Here is a 25,610-nt window from a genome sequence, read left to right on the forward strand (position 1 = left end):
TTTATTAATCTTTATCAGATTAATGATTCAGCTGTTCCTGTGGAATACTTGTCACCAGGTGAGTTTTCCTGTGTGACTTGGGGAATGTCAAACCCTCTTGAAGGTAACTTCTCCGGCAATCCATCAGGAAAGGACACCCTGGATATCACTGGAAAGATCTCTGGCCTTACTTTATACTTGTGTGAAAATGGACTCATCAATCATGTTGCTCTGCTGGCCCAAAAAGGTCAAGAGCTCTAGAATTTCCATATTGTCTTTCCTATATGTCATATAGGAAGCATCTCAATGATTAGAAAAAAAGAAGTATGAAATAGCAAGGGTGAGAACCAATCAAAGAGTCAGGAAATGGCATTCACTAGCACGCATTTGTATCACCTTGCCATAATACTCCTGATTGGTAACTGATAACAAGAAACATGCTATCAGTACCTAGGGGAAATTATACATGTGTAACAATATTATATGAAACAGCAGCAATTGTTACATTCTTTTTACAGTCAGTTGAGTTGGTGATGGATTTTCTCTGGCTACCTGTGAAGCTTTTAATTTGAAGCTCAAGTTCCGATTATATAATCATCTGTTTGGGTTGAGCGGCACTTAGGAATCATATTTCAGGATTGTATCATGTTGCCTTTGACTGCAAGGTCAGACATCAAGGGCAGTCAAGTGGAAGCAGTAAATCATCAACAGATGATATAAGTTATAATATTGATAGATTAATCTCACAAGTGGACTCATTGTTTTAACCTTTCACAAGGGAACACATTTCAGCACCAAGGAACACATTTCAGCAGCAGAGAACACATTTCAGCACCAAGGAACACATTTCAGTACCAGGGAACACATTTCAGCACCAGGGAACTCATTTCAGCACCAGGAAATATATATTTCAGCACCAGGAAATATATATTTCAGCACAAGGCAACACATTTCAGCACCAGGGAATACATTTCAGTACTAGAGAACACATTTCAGCACCAGGGAAAACATTTCAGCACCAGGGAATACATTTCAGCATTACAGAACACATTCAGCACCAGTAAAAATATTTCAGCACCAGGAAACACATTTCAGCACTAGGAAATACATTTCAGCATCAGGAAACACATTTCAGCACCAGGGAACACATTTCAGCACCAAGAAAAATTTTTTTGGAACAAAGAATGCATTTTAGCACCAAGGAATACATTTCAGCACCAAGGACAGATCAATTTCAGCACCTAGCAAAGATTTATTTTTAAATAGCCAGACCAATTTCAGCACCAAGGCCAGCCCATAGAATGTTTCAGTGCTCATCACATGTTCTACTCAAGCAAAATTACCAACCCATGACATTGTACAAGGTGAGCATCTCCTGACAGCTGTATCAGAACCATCTTTCCTCTATAGATAATCCTAGCAACTAACCTACAACCCATAATATCTAACTTACAAGGTACATGTAGGTGAGGCTTGCTCAAGCACATGCATTGCTTGCAAGTGATTTATTATAGGAATCGCCACTGCCCTGTGGTTCTAGGAGGAAGTAGACTGGAAGGGTCAAGGCAAGGCCCAGCCAGGTAATTACAAGGGCCCATGGTAATCCACTATTGCAACTAACCATGCATTATGGCTTGGCAGTCACCTTGAGGCTAATTAGGGGCAAAATCATGGCCCAGCTTCTGAACACATGTTCTATCTCTATCTGCAAGGAGAGTATTTGTCCTATTAGTGGTTAAGAGTTAGTTCTCCTGCAATACAACATATTCAGTTGGATGCAATGCTCAGCATTTAAGAGCATTGTATCATGATGTCTTCTTTTACATTCGTAACAAAGTTATCATAAGTAGACAAAAAGTTTTTTAAAAAACACTGATCATGAAAGTGATCCAACCAACCAAAAAGTAGTTTGATAAGGTGTCAGTCACCTTGGAAATATATTTCCAAACAGGTTATTGCTTTTTTTTCATTGTGGCCTGTGATCATTTCACACTGACAGTGCTCTTCATGGTAGGTGGGTTCCCCCTGAATGTCAAGGATATTATGCAGAAGTACCGTCCACAAAACTGCAACACTGCAGCTAAACTTTCATCACCCTCCAGGTGATCATGACATGGTATAAGCTCTCATTTTCCACCCTAAAAATGCGCTTTCATCTTTCATTTGCGAGACGTATCACACAGGGGAGACATTGACATACTGACATTACGGCTGAAGGCTGGATGTCACGCATTGCCGAGGAGTTAGGAACGGTGGCTACATACACAATTGTCTGTCAGCCACGTAGGACCATCCATCCCTGGTGCTTAGCCCTGACCTTTTCTCCCCATACACAGCAAGACTCGTAATGAAAAAATCTCGGCGAAGAAGAAACATAAGCCAGTCCCGTCGTTACTGCCCAATTGTTCTGACCAAGGTCAAAGCTACGGAGAGTTTCATCTGAAGTGGGTGTTACTGGCTGTGACATTAGGACCCATACATCACGGCAGACCAATTAAGCTGTGGTTATTTTCTCCGAGAGCAAAACATTCTCTGGGGGGACGCCGGCAGCCAGGCCGGACTATAATCTTACTGTAGATAGGATGGATTGGATTCAAGGCTATCTATCATCGTAATGCATGACTGATGGTCTATAATCATCACCATCCACGGGGATGGTTCAATTTTCCAGCGAAACTACTTTCAGGTGGAGCCCATGATTCTCCGCCTCGTACCGCGCCTGATTCATGGCCGTCATTTCCCTCCGTATTATGCTGACCTCTGATCGTTACAGAACTGCTCAATGGCAAGGTGTTTGGGGGAAAGCCGGTAAATCTCCAGCGACTCTATACAGGGAATCATCCAGCTAACACCTCCCTCTGGCCTTGGCACAATTTCTCTTCTTAAATCCATGCCTTAGCAAAGTACAGTTATACAGGAATATCTTGTATGTTACAAATTATGACTCGTTTTCATTCAAGAACAAATTGGAAAATGGATGATCGTAATGAAAAGTTATAAAAAAATTCAACATGCTGCTCCTTTACTCTTTCAGAGGTCAATGCATACAGCTAGAGCTGTAAATAATAAATGAAAAGTCTCAGGTGGTAGCACGTGTACAGGTACAATGTATTATGCATCCCCCTTTTACACTTCATGAGACAAACTCAAAGAATGAGAAAGCTGATCATGGACAGACAATCACTATATATGGCATATCTGAAGCTCTTTAGACCCACATTTGGATGAATGCAATGACCTAGATCTCTAGAGTAAGGGATACATACTGCCTCTTCCCATGGAAAATTGCCAAAAATGATACAATTACAACTTTCCAAATCTGATGAGAATTTATCCTTCATTATCCAAGGGTACCAAAGATTGGGTCTGATTGAACAATCCAGCCAGAAGCCACTTAGTCAGACTGTGGTCAATAGGAACCATGTTAGCAGGCCAACACTGCTGGAATGGCCAAGTGGGTAGAGAGTTTGCCTTGCATTCAGTAGGTCATGAGTTCAATCCCCAGCCGAGCCATACCATACCAGAGACTTTAGAAATGGTACATATTCCTTTCTCCGCTTAGCACTTAGGACTAGCCCCCTGCTGTACTGACTGTGCAACTGTGTGACCCAAAGGCTACAGGAACTTGAGATGAGTGCCAACTTATGCACAATAGTTGTGGGACGGAACTTTAACTTCTTAACTAAGTTTCTCAAAACTTCTCTTTCTTTGAGAAGCTCATTGATAACTCAATTGAAGCCGCCACACTCTTTAGAAGACAGTATCAGCTCATGATTTACTGGATCACATTCAGTTTTACTGTTGGCTAGAATGAAGTTTTGGGTATATTTGAAATATGTGGCTTTTAAAACTCAGCAACTTACAAGAACGTCACATATCTGGAAGGAAAGATTTTTGGGCTATTTCTATTTCCTCTCTACCTTAAAGGGCACTTCTCCTAAATCCTTTTACCTGTATATTCAATGACATCCACATGCTTCTTTCTTGACAAGTAATTGTAAAATACCCTAGGCTTATACATGTGTGTACATTTGCCTGAAATTGCTTCTTCGTCTTCATTCCTCCAAGCATTACAGAGAACCAAATCTAAGATGCTGCAAGGGAACACTTTTAAAAGGTATTGATTAATGTACAGTGAAAAGAGCATCTAGTACTGATTCAGGAGCTCATGTTCTTGACGTAAATGTAGTTAAGACTTGTGCATCACCATCAGGCAAAGATTTCATCTTCCTTATGTTAAGATGATCTTGGGCTATATCTAAAAAGGCAATGCCTCATCTTGCAAGAAGATTGATGGTATGGTTCTACTTTTTCTGCAGTTTATTTTGGTATTCTTTAATGAGTACACTGATACTTAATATGCCAAAATCAAATTAATCATCCAAATGTACAGTAACCTCATATTTTGGCTATGCAACAAATACGTTCACATGAAATTGTAGAAATAGGTGAGGTGGAAAAATTAGGTAAAGTTTTCTTATATTAATAAAACTTGTGTTCCTCTTAAACTGTCCATATGTCATCCTTTGCAGTACAGCTTTATTAATCTCACAGAGTTTCCTTTCCAATTACTTAGCCTGCACTGCTAGATAGTCCTGACATTTCTAAGAAAATTATGATTCAGTGTGACATTTTTGAGCATCTTTCTTATTCATTGAGTAACATTTACAACAGATTAAGAAGAGTCAGTCCTATCAAAGAGCAAGGATGATCTAATTTTGTCTCTCCAACTGAAATAACATTTTGCAATTAACTACAAGGAAATGACATTCTGGTAACAAGTTTCCAGACATCATTGTCAGTTCTTTGTACTTAAAATGCCTAATGTTGATTTGACATACAACATACTAACTATAAATAATCATAACTAAGCATAAACAAAGACTAACAGTACCTAAACCAAAACCTCTTTGGCTGATGTAAGGCAAAACAAAATGTAAGGCAAACCAGGGCTCCAAATACCATCTGCATAATTATGCAGGCTACTGCAGGTAACATTGGGGCTGTGTACCAGGTATTTCTGATGTCTACCTGCACCTAACCTGCACTGGGCTATGTACTGAGTATATGCAGGTTTGTGCAGGTAAAATTGGAGCTGTGTAGGTATTTCTGATGTCTACCTGTACCTGACCTGTACTGGTCCATGTAATGGATTTACATACAAATGTACTTGAATTTTTATTTGTTGCATTGACTGTTACCACCTGTGAAGAAGTATAAAAGAAATAATGGCAATGGATCCAGTTTTTATTTTGAGCCATGCTTCCTAAATTTCTAAGTTGTGCAGGTAAAATTTGTCTGGTGCATGCAAGGGTAATTTTCAGGGATACCTGCACTAGTGCAGGCACACAGTGCAGAAAAGAGGACTTAAAGCCATGTAACGCTATGTAGAAATATACAGCTTCCGACCTCAATTTTGGATTCAGAGTGTGTATCTGGAGGAGTGCATAAACTATATATAGATCCAAAAATAGCGACTGTCATGTTTTATCTAAAAAGACATGACGTCACCACCATTCACAATAACTGCGTAATAACCTTATAATTACAATATGACAGTAAGCTAATTAGGCACTCTAGTAATATTAGTTTCTTTATTGATAATGTTGATATGGTTAATGTGCCATGTAATGCTGTGTGCCGCTTGATCAATTATTTACGATTCATGCATACCTGATAGCACCACAAGGTCTGAAGCCGGCAATCTGAGAAGCTGCCATCAAATGGCTCAAATATATCTCTAGATTGAAACCTTGACAGTGTTTTTTCAAAACATAAGATTGTTGATATCTTCCTCTGATCTTTTAAAAAGACAGACTGATACGTTATCTTGAATGTTCATCTGTGTTGGTTAGAATTCATTATGAAGCAAGACAGTTTAAACTGTAATTTCCAAACAGTCTGATATAGTCACATGCATGCCTTGACATGTTAACATTGTCTTGACACTTCACAAGAAGTTGGTATGAAACAAATCATGTTTGTATGTTATATTCACTGGTTATACAGTTTGTAAATAACTTTCACATTTTCATTCATCCGAAAAGAAGTTAATCTATGATTCAAGGCTATTTTTAGCAAAATACAATCTAAATCTCTGACTGAATCTAAGCTGACAATGCTTAATATGTCTGGGAGTCATAACTTTAACAGTAATATATAACACATTACATCTTCCATTTTTGCATCAAGTTACATAAAATTGTATAACTGACATTTGGAATGCAATAAGACCACATAAAACCTTAAATAGATATCTGAAATGGCTGGATTTCCTCAATCAGAGACATAAAGAGACTATGTTTGTCTTGCCAATACTCAAAATTGACAACTGAAACTCAATAAACGCATAGAAATCCAATCTCAGGATAATCATGAAAATATCATACATCTGTGTTTTTTCATCATTTTGATAACAAAATGATGGTGATTTAGTCATAGTCCTTTACAGTAATGTTATGCTGAATTGACATACATGTAATTACCAAATGCAGGAACATGCATTTCATAGACAATCTATAGAGATATCAATACCATGCATATACATTTGTAACAGGTGGATTGTGGTACTTGATAAAACTAACACACACCACCCCATCCCGCAATGTGCCATTATTCATTCCAAATCTAATCATGTATTTATTACGACCAGTTGACAGGCATGGATGAGAGAAGCCGTGACAGGTATAGCCCCACTTATCAGTAGTATCCGTGCCCTTGTTGTCCAACCATCCAGGCAAAGGCCAGGAACGCACAGGGCAACAATCATTTAGGCCACACCAATTTGACTTGTTGGTTCTTTTGATTTTTAGTATGAAGCTACAGGGGAAAAACAAGGCCCAGGCATCCTTTGATAGCCCCAAAAGCAATCATAGTAGTAGTTAATGTAACCAAGATAATGTACAGAGCTGGTTTGTAATCCAAACAATGTATTTTCAACTTTTAATCAAAACACTGCATTGGTAGGTAGAAAAACAGTGACAAAGCAATAAAGATAAGGACTTTCTTCAACTGTTGGGGCAAAAATATTGAGCATTTTGGAGTTGATTCAGGACCTTAATACATTGTTTTTTGTTTTCACAAATCAGAAAAAAATGAAGAAGCAAATCCAAGAAATTGACTAAATTGGTGCAGCCTTACAGTGTTACACATACTATAAAGTAACATAACATAAACATATGGCAGGGAGATGGAAGAACTCAACAGATGGTGGCTGCCTGATGGAGGAACACTCCCCCAGCAAGTTGGCAGTGTATGTAAGATTGGCAGCAAGCTGGGCACTAAATCAGACAGTAACAGTGCCCTTACAATTTGTTCAAGGCTGATACTATTAGTCAGCAAGTACAGTTCTCCACAGGTCATTACATAACTTACTGGGTGTCCCTGGCCTGAAAATTGAACATATATAATTTTACACATCCGCTGTTTGATTGTGGCCATGCTAATTTAGTAATAGTTCAATTGTGCTAAGTAAAAGCACTTGAGCCAATCATACTTTGACCTAAAGCCATCTAAACTTTGCATCCCTGCTATACCTCTGGCAAAATTGAAGCCTACGCTTTTAGTCAATCTCAAGAAAGTGCGAGTAATGTTATGCTATTCATAACCCTATTTGAACTTTGCCTCTGAGTCACTGTTTTAAGTCTGGCAATTTATACCTTGATTCAGAAGTGTACAGTACTCCCTACAAGGCAACAAGCCAATCCAATCTTTGTGTAGTTTTAGAGGAAGTCTTTTTTAGAAAAGGAGTTTTTTTAGAAGTGTTTTTTAGAAGCCTTAGAGTTTTTTGGCGATTGTGTTTTGTCATCACTTTGACACAGGTAACAGGTGCATGTACAGTAGTAATAATGTAAGTGGCAATCGGGATGCGGCCAAAAATAGATTTAGCAAAGACAACACTGTAAAAGGAAAAACTGATAATTCAAAAACTACATGTACTATATGCTTTTAACTTCACTCTGCTAAGCTAAGAACCAGCTGAGACCAAGTTCTAAAAGCGTAATGGTCCGAAAACGAATGCTGTTATCTGACGACTACATCATGTTGTTACAACTAAAGGAATATCACACACATTTTGTGATGATAAGTGTTTCCTTTTTTTGCAGAGCGCTTTTGTACGCTTTTTGAACATCTATCAGTTGTCTTTGTTAGATAAATGATTTCCAGTTGAACATTTGGTCACTATCTTAAGAGCTGCCCCAGGGGGCTGTTAACTGGTTATCTGTCTGGTGCAAAGATGCACTTTGTCTCTCGCAGGGACAGCCAACCGATTGTTGCTCCTTGATTTATGTCTTGATCTTCATACTGTGGCGATTGGAGCTCCCATGGTCACCCTAAATCTAAATGTCAAGCAGAGGAGTTTCCATTAAAGCTGATGAATTATAAATGTTAGGAACTTCAATTCTCACATAGTATCTTTTGCTTTTATACCTTGTACACCTCTCTGAATGCATATTAGGCACTCTGTTCTACATGTACCTCCTCCTGAAGCATTAGTTTAATCATGTAATTCTAACTTAAGGCTTGCATTTATCAAACTAGGAGCAATGTTAGGAAGACGTACATATTGAGTGTGTTCATATATCTTTCCATCCTTCCCTCTTTCCTTACCTTCTGTCCCGTTTCTATTAAACTACATGAAAAATACAAATGTTAATTTTTAATATTTGAAAACTTTGTGATCCATTATTCATAGCCTGCATTATTAACTTTCCAAAAGTGCCAAATATTTAATTTACTTTATAATTTACTACTTTTCTATACACTTCCGGATATGTTACCAAATGATTTAAACATAAACTAAGTTTACTTTGGGAGAACTGATAAAAGTTAAAACACTTTTCCTTGCTTGTGTCAAATAACCCTAACTTCCTACCCTCCTACTTGATGATACAAATGCTGACTAGAAAATTGACATTATTACACAGGAGAAATGGGTGTAACACTGTTGTACATAATATAGCAGTCAAGCATTATATAAGCCAATATTGCTGTTATTGCATGTAAATGGTATTATTAGAACTAATGGCTGGCTCCACTAACAGTGTAATCATTTTTTATTTATCGATCCACCGATGTAATGAAGGTATACAAAAGTCAGTGCCGACATAAGACATCAGAGAATATTCCCTACCAAAACTTTAGGATAATTTTGTCATCTATACGAAGACAATTAACACTTGACTTTGCATTCACAGTGACTTGCCAAGTGGGACCCACTTTTCGTCCAAATAACACTCAACTAGTTTGCACATTTTCCTCCATTGCATCAGCTAAACTGAAAGCAAGACTGATTGTACAAAGAAATGGTTTTAACCAATGCAGCAAGCACTAATATATTGACCCACAAATCTGATTTTCCCATAGATTAAAGCTATCCCACTTAGTCCATATTTACACTACAGAAGGCAATTGGTATGGACCTCTCAGCACTCCATTAGTTTTCATGTGAGTCAGTAACCACTAAAACAATATTTACATCATTTGGGTTACGGTCTTCTGTGTAAGAAACTCTGAAGGGATATGAGGGTCTAATTTGTTTTAAATAAGGCAATATATACCAGCCACAGAGTCACAGAGGAATGGCACTGAATCAGATATATTCAAGGGAGAAGATTTTTTTCGTGTGTGTGCAAATGTACAAGCTTAAAGGTAGCAACAATCACTTACTTAGTATAGCAAGACCAATTGATATGACAGTACTGGTACTAAAAGTTCTGAATAACTTTTATACTTTTAACTTTTAACTTTTTTACTGACTCAGGTCATTCGAGTTGTTTAGGTTGCTGTGTTCAAACTGTCATCAAACCTATACAAATTGGTTTTAAGAGAGAAAGCCCCAAGGTTTTTTAAACAAACCAATATGGTATTGGGCATCCTCTGATTTCAGTATATGGTACAAAGCTATTAATAGGAGTAGGGTCACAGTGTTAAAAGATGACGTGGTATATGTGGCCTATACCCCAAACTCCAAAAGAGGTATGCCTGACTTTAGTGCTTTGCTTGAATAGGGTACATCATACATGGTGCAGAAAAAACAATCAAAGTTCTTTCTCTTCTCCTCCAATCAGCATTCAGGGTTTGTAAACAAACAGTAGCAGGTTTCAGCCCACTGTTTTGGGTGGAGGAAGCTGTAAACATCAGACTGTTGATGTATCAACAAAAGGGTATCAAGTTTCCAGTGTTAGAAGCAGACTCTGGGATATTATGTCTACTAGATTGAATATTCAGTAACTTGTATGACCTGCTTACTGAATACAGATTAGAGTTGGCTATTTGGGTAGGTGATATCCACACACCTGTTGATGCGAATTTTTGGTTGGAGATTTCAGATCAACATAATTAGATCAAGGATGGTTATTAAATAAAATGAACCTCCCTGACTCAATAGTATTAGATAGGTGCATGCCAAAAGAGCATTTGACAGATAGCCATAAATTACAATTATCATGTACCAGTATGTCAGATAATTCTCTCAAAATAGATATCTAACATGATTATAGGATGTAAGTGTTATGAAAAAGTCCTGACATCCCAGACATAAATTTTTGAAAGGAGAGAAACTGTGGAATACATGACAATGGATTGGCCTGCAAATCTCTATACATTTAACATCACAATGTTTTTACATTTAGAATTTTATCATAGAAAATTCTAATAATTATTGAATAACTGTAATTGTGCAGCTCGCTGCTCAATTTCTTTCTGCCATGCACATAACAGAAAGGATTCAGATATCAGAAAATTGATCCTCATGTCTGGGGGGCACACAAGCTTTACATGGAGCCAATTAATCAGGGAAGTGATCACAGGCAGACAGGATGTGTTTGTGTACTTGTTGAAATTAAGTATTACCTTTGATTAGGCAATAATGAGACATGCTCAGTGGGATGTACTTGACAAAGCCAAGGGGATTACATTTGGTACAAATGGATTTGTAATCTCACATCTACAGGGGCCTAAAATTAATCAATTTCATGTAAATGCACTCAATGTTTGCATTATGATGTCCAGAAGGTGCAGATTTATTAAGAAGATTATCATATGGCTTAGAGGGTAAACAGATTTCAGTATCTTAAAAAGAGCTGATGGGTAGAAAGTCACAGATCCTATTCAAATTTTCCATAAAAGTTATATTTCTTATTAAGCACACTACAGGTGGAACACTGGTGCAATGCATAATCAATTTTGTACAATATTGACCAATCTTAACATTGTTTATAACATATTATAATGAATAAAAAGGTGAATCAGATGTATTGTTACACATGCTCCAACATAACTGTTGTATACCTTCTTATTTTGCTGCCTTGGAATTTAGTCTTCTAAATTTGTACGATTTTGCTTGAATAATTCTTGCCAAGCAAGCTAGAATAACAATCTTTAAGTTTGTGTAAGATCTATATTTCTTGGTACATTCTATCTATCATACATATTCTGCATACATCAGGGGCCAATCCACATATTGAATTTCTTTTATTTCTCCACTTGTCTTCATTAAAATCTCTTTCAGACTAATCTAAAAATCTGCCTCCCTAAAACCGAGTGACTACATTGGATTATATTTTCCCTCAAAGTTGATATTCCAAAATGTTGATTAATGCCCACATCCCGCAAATTTAATTTGAATCCTTTGAAGCATTACATATGACAAAACACTGCTAACTCATTTTACTGTGCAAGACCACAGCTTCTATCTTGAAAGGGAGGATCATTAAATAAACATCGAAGGAACTCATTAGACTTATGGCCTTGGTCGTACTCTAGCAAATTACTTTTCCGAGCCTCTTGGGTATTGGCATCGGGGAATACCTAATAATTAAACACTTTCTTCTGACAAAGAAATTCCAATACTTCAAGTCAGAACTTTCTTCTAATTATAGGAAGCTTGCTTTTCAAATTGACAAACATAGGTTTATTCTGATGCCCTTTAAGAGCTCTAATGAGGAGATTGTATCAGAGTCATCAAGAACATTGGAATTCTTAAAAGTTTATTTGGCAAGAGTTAAGAAATGAGGGCTAGAAAAAATGTTGTGTTTCCTGTTTCCCCGACCGACCCTTGAAAAAACTGCTGACCCTAACCTTTTTTTTGTGGATACCTGCAAGGGACATGAATTTTTCAAGCTGATCGACCTTTTCTAGGTCCATGATCTGACACCTGAGGGATAAAACATTGTACAATAAGTTTTCCAACATTGACATTGAAAATAGAAGTGTGCTCATGCAAGTTTTAGACTTTGTTAAACTGTATTGTATAGGTTGGATCACTAGAGATGGCCAAAGTCTGAAAAAAAGATAATCCAAACCTACCAAAACTATTTTTTTAGGACTGATACAGGAAACACAAATTTTTTTTTCCTAGGCCTAATAATAGGATACCTGGCACCAGAATGCCTGAAGAAAAAACAACAACCCGACCAAAAAATTTGATCACAGAACAGTTTGTAAAAGGAACCGACCAGGGCCTTGTAACATACACCTATGGGCAGGTTATTAGCCATATATTAATGGATAACCAATATAGGAAATGCAAATATTTGAAACTCCTAATGGATACAAATGGGGCAGAATGTTTGAATAGTCTGTGGTTTATTTGTAGTTATAGGAACCAACTCAGCCTTCTGGCACCATATAGTACATCTGGGTGGGAATTAACTCTGCATTAATATTGTAAGCAACATAGGAAATACAAATATTTGAAATCTCTAATGGCTAGAACAAACTTGGCTGGCAGTCAAAAAATGTGCCTGCTTTATAAACATTTTGATCAGAAAAAAAAAGTGTAATTATAGTAAAATACCATGCATAGTGTAATGGTCAGTTGTCATAGTTGTCATTTGCTGATTGAATAATACAGTCACATACAACATGTAGTTCTTCACTGCATTTATCTCCATAATAATATCAATATTACAACACTACATTTAGTCTTTAAGACATGGTGTCAAGGTGGTCTTGTGGTTAAGGTTTTTGGCTAAGAATCCAAAGGTTCTGGGTTCTAATCCCTGGCAGACCCCATTGCTGACTGTCCTTGTTGGGAAAAACATGTATTTCCTCACTTGACTGACAGGTGTAAATGAGTACCTAGCTTCAGTTACGGTTGTCCTCTCAGATAGGATGTAAAACCAGAGTTCCCGTGTTTATAAGAAGAGCCACACCTTGAGCAAAAAATTGTTAAAGATTCCACCAAAAGCAGGGTCTTTCCCTATGTGAGTGGTTCAAACCTTACAGTCTGGTCTCAAGTTTGACATCTTGAAGAGGCGGTAGCCACCTGTTATGTCAATCTGTCCACAAATGCGGTAAAGCTTCATAAATGAATTATTAATAAATATATAAGACATGCGGCCCATACATGTGCAGACACCAACTGTGCCTTCCTCGTCTTTCCTCTCCCTCCGTCTGTTGGTGACCGTGACGGCTGTTCAATTCAAATCAATTCTCCAAAGAAAATGCACCACAACCAATCGATTCAGCCCATTGATTTAGGTTTAATACGGCAATTGTTACACAATTACATTGCCATTCACAATGATTACACTGTGTACGAAGATATAGAGGCACAATAATTAAGACCCCTTAACGGAGGCCACTGACAGTCATTTTTTTAATGTAACTGTGTAATGTAATGGAAGAACATAACATTCAAGTGAAACAATTTGCCCAGTATCCACCAGCAAATTAAACCCTGCAGGTATGAAATAAACTTGTCAACTTGAAAGAGCATAATGTGGTTTTAAAAAGTCCCTGGCCCATTTGCAATAACTTCTTCACACATTAAATGAGGTTCCTTGTCTGAGGAGAAACTGACTCAGCACTTAAAACACAGACTCTCATTTCTCTATAGTGCTGTAAGATCACCTTTCCTGCCAACCCTGCACTGTTACAGGACAGGGCTCGAAATACATGTATCACCTGCACAATGCCATGCAGGTTATATTAGTGCAGGTAAATCTGAGCTGTGCAGGTACAAATTGTATTTCTGATGTCTAGTACCTGCACCTAACCTGAACTGGTTCATGTACTGGGTTTAACTTTACGTATAGTATTACTAGGTGAATGAGGATTTTTATTTGCATGCTGCATTGACCTATGAAGCATAAATTTTATATGGCAATGGTTTCTGAGCAGTTTTTGTATGATCCATACTTCCTAAATTCGAAATGGTGCAAGTAAAATTTGTCTGGTAGCTTTCAATGCTGCCTGCACCAGTGCAGGTATGCAAAAAAAAAAGGATTTCAAGCCCTGCTGATGACAGTTTCACCTGCAGGGTGACTCTATACCATGCACCAGCTTCAATATTTTATAGCCCGATCACCTGGAGTCCCCCTGAGGAAATAAACACTGTGGAAGAAAAAAACTCCAAAGCCTTTCATCTCTGACAAGTTGTCCCTGAACACGGAAAGAAAATGCCTGCTGAGCCCGAGGTCAAAGCCCTGACAGACAGAATCTCACCTTCCTACACGAGAGACAGCCTCTCGATTAATAAACATGATTTGGGTGATACCACCCGGCATTCTGGCGGGACCTGACAATCAATATAAATCAATGGAGTGCATCACAGTGCATGTGAACTTGTGATTTGCCTGGCCAGCGCTGTATTACTCATATGCCCAGCAGGGGGATGGAGCCATCAGCATGAGCATGTCATGTTCAGGGGCAGGCTGGGACTCATTAAGTCATCACTTCATCTGCTTGACAACACTATCCCAGGGATAGGAAGCCTATAGAAACTTTGAAAATGTTTTTATGAAAAAGTAAACACAATTTGATACCAGTGAAAATGTCTCCAATGCTAAACTTTCCTACTTTAAAAGTTTCCAAATGTGACAGCAACCGTGTCCTTGGTACTACTCTCATCTAGCATGTCATTGAAGCCACATAATATATTAATTCCTGCAGTAAAAAATTTCTTACCTCCAAGGCCTTCATCTTTTTGGAGAGCAGACCATCGATTTCCTTGGCTGTTTGCTGTACCAGTGCCAGCCCGTCCACATCCACAACATTCAGGTTCACCTGGTGATCACGATAATACTGCAACACAACATACACAGACAGATTCAATATTCACTGTAATAAGAGTTAAGAGTTCTCCCTGCAACCCTTGACATGGTAACTTATAGCAGCACCCATCTCTGTTTCTGTAGCCCTTGGGCCACACAATTGTGCAAACATTACAGGTGGCTTGTCCACTGGTAATGTAATGTGTTCAACTCCCATACTCTTCTCAAATGCTAAGCAGAAAAAGCAGTATGTACCATTTTTAAGTCTTTGGTATGACTTGGCCAGGGATCAAACTCAGTCATGACCTACCAAATGCAAGGCAAGCACTCTATTATGTGATTCAATATGCACAATATAAACATCTGCTACAACATTAATGAACAGTGTTGTTTATTTTGGATTGTAGGATACATACAATTTGATAAGTCAAATTATAGTTTTTCTAATTGCACAATACTGTCGATGGCAATTACTCAGGCAGAATGGACGTCATTCGTCATTTCCATGCCTGTGTTCTCCAATTGATTTGTAGACTTAAACAAGGATATTGACTCAAAGTAATGTTCTGTCTTAAACTTTCCTGTGGAGACAATTAATGATATGATAATGGAGCTGTGCATGTATTTCTGATATCTAGTACCTGTATTTATAATGCATGTGGATTTTGTTTGCTGTATTGACTGTTACCAGCTACAATGTAATAATGAAGACTAAAAGATGCGATCTGGCAATTGGTTTCTGATGGTGCAGATAAAACGTGTCTGGTGCTGCAGTGAGGTAATTTTCAATGTTACCTGCAAAAATGCAGGTATGCCTGCCCACAAAAAAAGCATTTTGAGCCCTGTAGAACATTTATTATGATTCACGAAAATGATTTCAAATTGCTGAGTGTCCAAGTATCTGTGGTATGTACTGGGAAATGCAGACAGCATTCGATGACTTGATGTTTCAATACGAGCAAATTTAAGTTGACAGGACAAGCTCTATAAGGCAACAATTATGAGAAAACAGACTGTGGCTATCTTCTTTGAGAATTCTCACCTTGCAATGAAAACTACAGAGTAATTTCTTGCCTTGGAAATGTTAACGTCCCATTACCTTAATGTGACATAACATTAAAGTTTGATTGATATTATCCTGTTTTCAGAACTTTCAAGGTTATTTCACTTGGGTATACAATCATGGTGTTGTGAATTGATATCATAAAGAATATGTATTAGCACGATGAAAAATTCAAGGTGATAGAAATATTGCACTCAACATAATTAGCCCAATTTGTTACCTAAGGGTTTGACACAACATGCATTATTTACAGTCTGGCATTCTAGCACATCAATTACTGCAAAACTAATAAACAAGACTTAATAAATAAAACATTCGGAAAATTCACCAAAGATGGATTGATTGTCACTTATTGCAGTTAAGCACTCGTGAAAAATGGAGAAACGTAAAATGTCTTGATGTTCTGCCAGCATGGTCGTTCCATGCATCCGCACCGCAGTTTGAATCATCCTAATAAATACCAACATGGCCTATATGATGAGAGGAGGTATTGCCTCCAGCATTTTGGGAATGTAAAGTACATTATAGGCTGGAATTACAGCAATTGTGAGACAGGGGGCATCCGACTATTGACCTTTCCTATGATTACCACCGGCCGAACAGCCAGCCGAATCAGAGCGGAGATTTGATCAAGAAGACATCAGAATGGGAAATGGCTGCTCCTTGTCGGATCCAATCTCGCGGAGGATGCTTCACCATTTCAACAGGATTAACAGGTATAGGTGAAAACAGGAGCGTCTGGCCGCAGGACGGATTACGCCAATAAAATCCGCCCAGGCCAAAACCCATTAGGACATCGCAATGATGACCCTTACATTTCCACCTAAATGGGTAAAACAATCTGCCCATTTCCAACACTGCAGGTAAAACCCTTGCTAGATGATGATTTCCAGTCTCACTTAACTGGAAAGTAAACTGATAGGAGAGCAATGTTAGCCAGCCAGGGAAGGGCACGGGGATATACCCAATTTGGCATTCTGGCAAGGGTGCTGCGCTCTGGCATTTGCACTGCCTCTAAAAGCTTCCCTCAGCTGTCAAGGTACCAAACAGATTAGAACCGTGCAAGCCACAGGAATTCTATATAGGACACCAATTCAACCATAATCAGAAAAACATTTTAAACTCAACCATGAAACCGTAACCTAAATATCTATTGAAAACCATGCATAAAGATTACCGGTATGAATTTGAATGATAGTGACTGTCTTAAAATTGACAATGACATTCCCACTTGAATATAATCTAAGAGAGGATGAAAACAATTAGTTCAATACAAAAGAAGTTGTAAAAATAACTGTTTTCTTGATGGGTTAATAGCATTCAATATTTCCTGTCCCAAAACAAAATTTCTGCTTTCTTTATCACTACTTTGCAATGGAAGTGCAGGAGATATACAGTACACTGTAGTGCAAATCAGCATAATTCCAATACTCCCTTCAACTATAATAGCAAAATAACATTTGGCCTTGAAGAAAATAGGGTTATGCACATGTATATGCCCTTATATCATGCTGGCCTTGACTGCGGCTTAGATCTCACAACACTATGCAAGCTTCTTGTCAAATTGTTATGTTCAAGGTCATCTGACTAGCTCCAGGCAGCTGATATTAGATATTACCACAAACCATTAGGGCTGAGTCAGGAAGAATGGAGAGGGGTCCATGGAAATGTGTGATTTTGCTGGAATTGCACCTAGTGTTATATTAATGCTAAAGGACAGATTCTGAAGGAAAATTGGTACACTCTACCAGTGTTCTAGCTGGCTTCTTTCTGTCATTAGACAGAATTTTTTTGCTCATGACAAACAAATTTTTTGCCCTATCAATCATCTAGGATGGATAAAATCTGCATTTAAAGACATGGAAAGAGGTGTCAATTAAACAAAGCTTAGTCTACCAGCAAAATTTGCCTCTTAAAATGCATGAAAAAGCATTTCAGGATCAAGGTCAAGAATTTCAACATTTTCCTGGGTGAGCATGCCCCAGGAACCCCCTTTTTTATTGTTGCACTTTTGGCACTCCACACAATGTTACATCAAACAAAATTGAGATGACAGAAAAAAACTGCAATGCTAGAAAAAATTCAGGCTGGCTAGAACACTGCACTCAGAACACAGTCTCAAAAAATTGTGATGACTCATCAAAATGACATTTCTCACCCCCTACCTCCACACATCCCTTCATTCCTGCTCCATCCCTCATCCACAACTTCTGATTCTCTAACCAACCATCATGCTGACTTCATCCTGACTGATTGACACAACAGGCTGTAAGCTCGCACGCTATTCTGTTGAATGAATTAGAAAATCCCTACTAGTTGAATCTGACAGTCTCATCGCCCTTTTAACCTGTTGACTCTTTTATGCATCTAGAATCTCATACATTGTCTAATAGCCTGTGGACAGTTTCAATAGTCTTCCTTTGTCAAGGCAAAGAATTAAGTGCTACCAAGGTGACTTGGTTAATTCAGAGATGGGAAGAAGTGTTTATTATAGTTTTCAACAAACAAATTGTAGGTAATCCGATGTTATATAGAAAAATTAGACGATTTGTTTTTGGATTAAAAAAAAAGGAAACAACTACTCTTTCAGGTTATTATTAAAAAATAATTTATAGAAAATACTTTTTACTTACATTTTTCAGTTCCTCCACTCCACTGTACTTCCTGACAATGTTGTAGAGCTCCTCTTCCAGTCTATCACCCCACTCCATCACTCTGTCAACACAACAAACTTACAATAAAAACACAAACCTCAGAATATTGGGGTTTTCTTTTTACACAACAGGTAAGGCCACACCGACTTAATTTTATGGATGGCATCCTCTGAAGTCCCCCAAACTAGTGCATGTGGGCGAAGAAAAGAAAAATCCAGCCAAAAATAAAAATGCTACTAAATGCTATAAACAATCAAGACACCATGTAAGATGGTGACAACTTTAGGATTTTAGGACTTTCAAACTCTTGCTTCCACTCCCATATTTACACTTTATACAGCGGACATTTAACATTCGACATTAAACACATGTTGAAAAAGCTGTCTGCTAGAAGTCGAAATAGGCATGTTATTTCAACACGATATCTATAGTAAACTTGGTCAAGCGAAGATCCCGCCAATACAGGGACGCCTAAAGCTTAAATATACTTTCTGTTGTTCTATTGTGAAAAACTTATCCGATAAGACCCTAAGTATGTATGATATGTAAGGTGTATTAAGGTGTTACGCTTAGCTATTGTAGTGCGCAAAGGAGTGCCGTTTCTATAGGTTCTTTAAATCTTAACATGAAATTTAAAAAAAAAGTTAAATTTTAACTGTTTAGTACACTTAAATGATAAATGAAAAATGGCAAGGTTCATACACAAGGAATTCATATACAAATTATGCTAATGAGTTAATAACCTCTCTAAATATAGATGTGATAATATTTGTCTTAAGTGAAAGTAGATTTGTTGAATGTGAATTCATATATGGTAGCAGGCAGGGAATTGTACTATATTAAACAGAAATCCTATATACATGTACATGTACATATAAGAGGAAACTTCAACATAGCATGTCAGACTGGTAAGAAATAATATCTATCCAATCTCTGATTGATCATGATTCATATGATATCATCATAATCAATATAGAAAATAAAGCAGCTTTCTTCATTCCTTTTTTCATTTTTGACAACATTTTATAGCCAATTGTGGTGACATCAATTCTAATAAACTTTGCAATAACCTGCATTATAGAAGCAATAATTCTGTTAGTTACATATTCCTGTGTGCAAATTGATTTATGATTTGTGTAAAGTCAAGATATAGACTAAAGCAAATATTTAACATAACAAGACGAGAATGTTATGTTAGGTACAAGACTTCCCCCACCCATTCTGAAGGAAGTCATGAAAAATTCACAGCCAAAATGGGGAGCTTACAATTATTGGTCCCGAACTGGCGAGTGCCTAATTACCACATAAAAGAGAAAATTATGCAAGAAATCAATCATTCCACCACCAGGAGAAATATCATCCCCTTGGGTCTTCTCAGGTGGCACAGAGAATTTTGTGGCGTACACAAATACCAAAGGACTTGTTGCCTCTATTCAAACAGCATGATTTTTTCCCACTTGTTATTCAGTCAAGTGAATACACAGGTGAATACACTTAAGAGTGGAGCATACATTTTCTTAATGTTTTTTTAAGTTTCTCTTCCATGATGTGGCAATTTACAGATCCCTTGTGCTACACAAATGGCTAACTGGTAATGCGGCCCAAGGACGAGGGATTATTAAAGCAAGGACATATTATAGACGAGGTAGATATTAATTGATAAATCATGCGCTGTCACTTCAAAAGTATCGGCACCCTGGCATCATTTCTAGAATTGCTGGGGACTGATTTGGATCAAGGAATATTTTCAAATTGATTTTTAACCCCCTTGTTTGGACTTGCCTTCTTGCTTGAAAATGAAAGTCCACAAACAATTGAGAACATGGTAAACATTGCTGACAGTGCTAATAAACAGCATACTGATTTGACCCGGCCCCACTATCAACTAGCCATTGCCCTAATTCAAACTGACTACAGGTCTCCCTCTAGAATTTGTCCAGCCACCATAATAGTTCTATTGCTATAAATGTTGTGTATATCAATGAATATAAAGGCCAAGTTCATCCATATTGATTTCAGTCCAATTGTGGGTCTGGGCGTGGTCCAAGTTCAAATGTCTTGGTGACACCTGTGCCCTCCTATATAGTATATATTGAGTCCTATACGATTTTTATCACCCAGTTTAATATTTGTTCTTCAGCCCAGACTATTGTAGCATTTGACAGAGAGTACCTTCTACAAATTTGTCTACACTCTCACGCTTATCAGGGGACCATGTTGCCCACACTCCACAAATATGGCATGTTTACCCAGCAGGTTCGGAGAGTCGTCAAGCGCAAATTTAGGGAACTGGGATTTAAGGCCCCTGAATGTTTACCTCTCTTAAAACAGCGGGCTCATTCCCCGGTAACGGTAGCTGAAAGGTTACTCTTTCAGGAAGCAAAGCGTTGCAAAAGCGGGCTTAAGAAGTGCAGCGTGCGGTCATGCAGTCAGGCGAAACCCGCTATCAGCTTTACACGTACACGCCACCCTACAAGCAGGGGAAACAGGCTTTACGCATGGGCTCAGAAACCTATCGTTTAGAGATTCCCTGGGAATTTCGTGCCCATGCCGGTTCTAATTCTCCATGTTTGGTAGATGGGTCGGTGCGAAGACTGGTCAGCATGTTAAGAAATGAAGTCGTCACGAAAGAATTCGGGCCGGGCTGGCACGACTAAAGCCCCGAGGCGAGTTACGGGACCACTCGTGACCGCCAGTCTACGTCACAGTAAAGTCTAAGCAGCTATCAGGTCTCTATCTGAAGAATTCCGGCAAGCTAGCTAACGGTCAAACAGAACAGAACAATCTGACAGGCTACAAATGGTTCGAAAACATCACAGGGTGCATTTACAGCATAGTATCGTCACACTGGCGAGATGTATAGGTAGTGAAAAATGCATGGCAACGTGCGAGAGCGAAGTTCACATAAACAGCGTCCTTATCGACGAGGAGTGATGTTGGTGGAAGTAGAACTCTCGACTCAAGTCTCTCACGTTCGTTCCGTCAGAAAATCGCCAATTTGTTATGACGTACGGAGATACTTTGCAGGCATGGAGCTGTGTGTGTTATTGAGGTATTACGGTACTTACATGTTGAGGGAAGGGTGTTGTAGGGCCGAGCCGATGGAAAGACTAGCGAGGAGAACCAGCGCAGCCAGCCTGGTCGCCGCCATGTTGAATTGTGCGGAGCCTCGTTGTGACGGACAGGTGCACGCCCCTCCCCAAGGCCTCATTAACATCGTCTGTAAATAGACGCAGAAATGACAGAAAATTGACTCGACATTGGCAATAAGCGTAGGCGAGATGTCTTAAAAACGTTTAATGATGATCTAAGTAGGCACAACTTTGGGAAGATCGATTACCGCAGGCAGTTTGTGATTATGGATCCGCTAACCGGACTAACTCCTAATTTCCCTGGAAAATTGCGGCAATTTCACAGCTATCTAAAAATGGCAGGATAAAAGGGATGTGAAGAACTTGAAGACGTCTGGGGATTTTTCTCATAATATGAACTGGGGAGCCGACTGCCATTAGGGTTGGGGCAGCGCTAATGAAGCGTTCAATCACACAAAGCACACACAAAAGGACCGAAGAAAAGTGCCCGCGTCGAAACTATCGGGCAGCTTCTTGGAGTGACTCCCAGGAATTCATCCCCACAGGAAATCTATGAAATATCTCTTCCCGGTCCAGCTTTGCGTCTGGACTTCTACCTTTCCACATTCATACATGTACATGTAGTTTCTGTTCTTCAGCACTTATGCCGGTGCCCTTTTATATATACCAGAACACAATTTCATCCATATATAGATAAAATTCTGCTTGTTTTTTTTCTCTCGGACATCTAAAGATTTGGCTCGCGGTTGGCGCGACTGATTGTCCATAAACAGTTTACGCTAAAATTCCGTCCTAGATTAGCGCTCCTGATTTGGTGCTAATTGCGCGCCCTTATCTGTGCCATATATCACAACCTCTGCTCCCTGTTCCGTTTAGCGTCATAAAGAAATTTGTCTGAAACATGCGCCTGTCTCTTCTAATAACACCGAACATACCACTGCTTTTAAAATTCAAACCGTTGACCTAAAAACGCTTCTGACTCCCTCTTGCGTCACCAGACTGAGAGATTATCACAAACGTTCAGATAAACAATCCGCCAAAAGTCGCGCTTGACGCTCGAGGTGTGTCTGTCCCCAGTTGAACTTCTTTTTACATACATTTTTACAACATTGGAATTGTAAATGCAAAGCCGGCGCACTTCTATTTTTATACCGTCCGCATTCTATCTGTGAACGTTAAAAAGAAATGAGCTCGAGCATCATGAAAAGATAGTATTGTACGCGTCGCACTTCCGTATATCCAGCCGAGTTCAAGTTGTACATCCAAAGGTCGGCATCGTTACGGCACTGAATCTTTAATTTTGTCTAGGCTAGACTGCAAATCACTACCCACTTATGGCCCTTAATGGTTATACCACTCCCCGCGTATGCCTTAAAACAAGCTTATGGCAGAAAACTTTTTCTGAGAATCTCGTAGCTCGCTCGTAAAAAAATCTCATCCCAGTGGTTCATCCACTTGTGCTGAACACGAATTGACATGCATTCTGGCGGCATTACGGTCTCATCAGAGGGAGAGAAAAAAAATCGAACTCAGACCTCACGGTACCCTAGCGGGGCAGGAATCGACGCAGTAATTAAAACTAATGCGATACATTTCTCCAGAGACTCGGGCGAATCCCGCGTACTTACCTGTCCAAATTAATTTCACCACTTCGATCAAGCGGAGGGGAGAAAGCGGGCAAGTCGGGAGTCTGGGAGAGACGCAGCGGAGCATGTAACTGTCAGATAGGCGTGTAGCATATGGGTTTTAATGCTTCAAGTTTATTCTCTCGTGCATCTGTGAAATAGCATGCTAGCACATCTCACAGCGCAAGATTTCAGGTTTGACATTCATTTTTAATATGTTCAGGGTAAGAAAACGAAACCAAATTGAAGGAAACAGGTTGTACTATACGTGCTATATCATCTTATGGCATAGCTCACCATTACAAAATCAGCTCCAAATATTCTTTAGAAATTCTTACCTCATCCGGCTTGATACAATCACAATATATTACGAAGTAGCTAAGGCAAGTTTTGTCATATCGTTGACATGCTATATAAGAAAATAAGTCATTTAGAGATGCATGCAGCTAACACTGACTTTATTCTGAAAACTATGCAAAATAGCGGGCGCGCAGCCAATTTTTTTTCTGTACCATCGTTGCACAATACAAAACGTTTTGTTGACTACGTAGTCAAGGATTAAAGTGTTTGAAGGAGTGGGGAAATGAAAGCTGCGAACATAAAAGTTTTGTAGCCTCATGCACAACACGGAGGTAGTAAATTGCCGTTTTGGTATCTTGCCATACGATGGGCGGCAAGGATCGACCCGTCGTCACTATACCGTACGGGTGATGAAGCTATGTACGTACATGAGGGAGTTAGTGTAACTTTGAGCGTCCAGGCCATTATCTGTGGATTAACTGGTCCGTGCGGGTCACGGTTACTTGCTGATAATGTACTCCCGTACAAGATGGCCACCTCGTGGAATACATCAGTGGATTTCCCTACACACCCTTGTACAAGTGGTCCGGACACCACAAAGAATACCACGCCTGGATCCAAATCTTTTCGAGATAAAGTACAAACGTCAATACGTCAGTACCCATCTTGACTTACGCCTGAACTGATTTTATTTTCCAGTTGAGTAAGGGTGATCGCGTTAGACGGGATGAAGATGTACTTAATGAATTACTAAATTATAACATTTAGACTGACAGTGCAAAAGAATTCATGCCTTGAAAGACGACAGTAATGAGAAAACTTGACAATCACTCTTTGGAGAGTAAATGTGGCAAACGGATTAACATTCAAATCTTTCGCTCTGTCTTAGATTTTTTATTTGAAGGTGTTCAAACCACTGCTTTTTTTTCGAAAGGTGTAGTGGGGTCTTTTAACGTGCGTGGGGTGTGTCTCTCTCCAAACAGGGGACCCCCATTTAACGTCCTATCCAAGGGACGTCCCTAACCAAAGCTAGCTATAGGTACTTATTTTGACCTTAGTAGAGTGAGGAAAGTCATCTAAAGTGCATTTCCCAAGGCCACAACGTCGGGGCATGTTGGTGGATTCGAACCCAGGACCTATGGGTTCCGGTCCAAACACCCATTGCAACCATTACGCCACGCGATCCCAGGTTTGCAGGAAGGAAATGTTTACAACGCTACATCAGCCTCAGCCGAACTCCCGTGACAACAATCCTGCAACCGAGACTCCATTACTTTTACTGCCGAAACAAAATATAGTTGCAATTCCCAACCATTCAATTAATATCGGCGCTGTATGCACGGGCATAAAACCCAGTGAGACAGTAATAAACGTTCGTATATCTACTGTGAATTGATATCCATAGCATCTGTTGACTGGCATGGGTTATAACCTACCTGACAATAACACCTGCCTACCAAAACTGCATCACACTCGGTTTATAGTGTAGCTAGAGGAGGCGCCCATGTCTTAAGATGGTATAAGAACGCTTGAGCTGCATATCTAGTAACATTGAATCCTTTGTTCATTGAGAACAAAAGGCAGATATAGCTGTCACGTTTAAACGTTTGATTCTTGGACTGAAAAGGGATCGCATCGGTGTAACAAATTGGATAACTATTTGTCGATCGTTTGTGTCCCAACGCCTTGTCTATCTACAATTTACATACTGTAACAAAATACGATGACTAGAAAGGAAACATACTTACCTTCACATAGTCTAGCCAAGCAAACTATTGCTCTGTTTATTCTTACGTAAATACATTCCTATATATAGTGACCAGCCTCTCGAACTCTGTCCTGCTAAATGCTACATAATGCAATCCAGCACCACAGGGTGTGTTATACAGCACCAGTTA

The 25,610-nt window shown here is 39.0% G+C and overlaps 1 protein-coding gene across 1 annotated transcript in view; it reads right to left on the minus strand.

The window, feature by feature from the left end:
- Window positions 1–25,610, minus strand: part of LOC109477080 (voltage-dependent calcium channel subunit alpha-2/delta-2-like) — a 91,359-nt gene that overhangs the window by 50,623 nt on the left and 15,126 nt on the right. The window contains exons 2-4 of the mRNA XM_019778125.1: window positions 21,764–21,915; window positions 18,675–18,756; window positions 14,893–15,009 (exon numbers count right to left, since the gene is read on the minus strand). Of these exons, the coding sequence (XP_019633684.1) occupies window positions 14,893–15,009; window positions 18,675–18,756; window positions 21,764–21,912 (348 nt within the window). The 5' untranslated portion in view covers window positions 21,913–21,915. The remainder of the gene's footprint in view (window positions 1–14,892; window positions 15,010–18,674; window positions 18,757–21,763; window positions 21,916–25,610) is intronic.

The sequence above is a fragment of the Branchiostoma belcheri genome, unplaced genomic scaffold, assembly GCF_001625305.1.
Source record: "Branchiostoma belcheri isolate BF01 breed outbred unplaced genomic scaffold, Haploidv18h27 scaffold4, whole genome shotgun sequence".
NCBI classification, from domain to species: domain Eukaryota; kingdom Metazoa; phylum Chordata; class Leptocardii; order Amphioxiformes; family Branchiostomatidae; genus Branchiostoma; species Branchiostoma belcheri.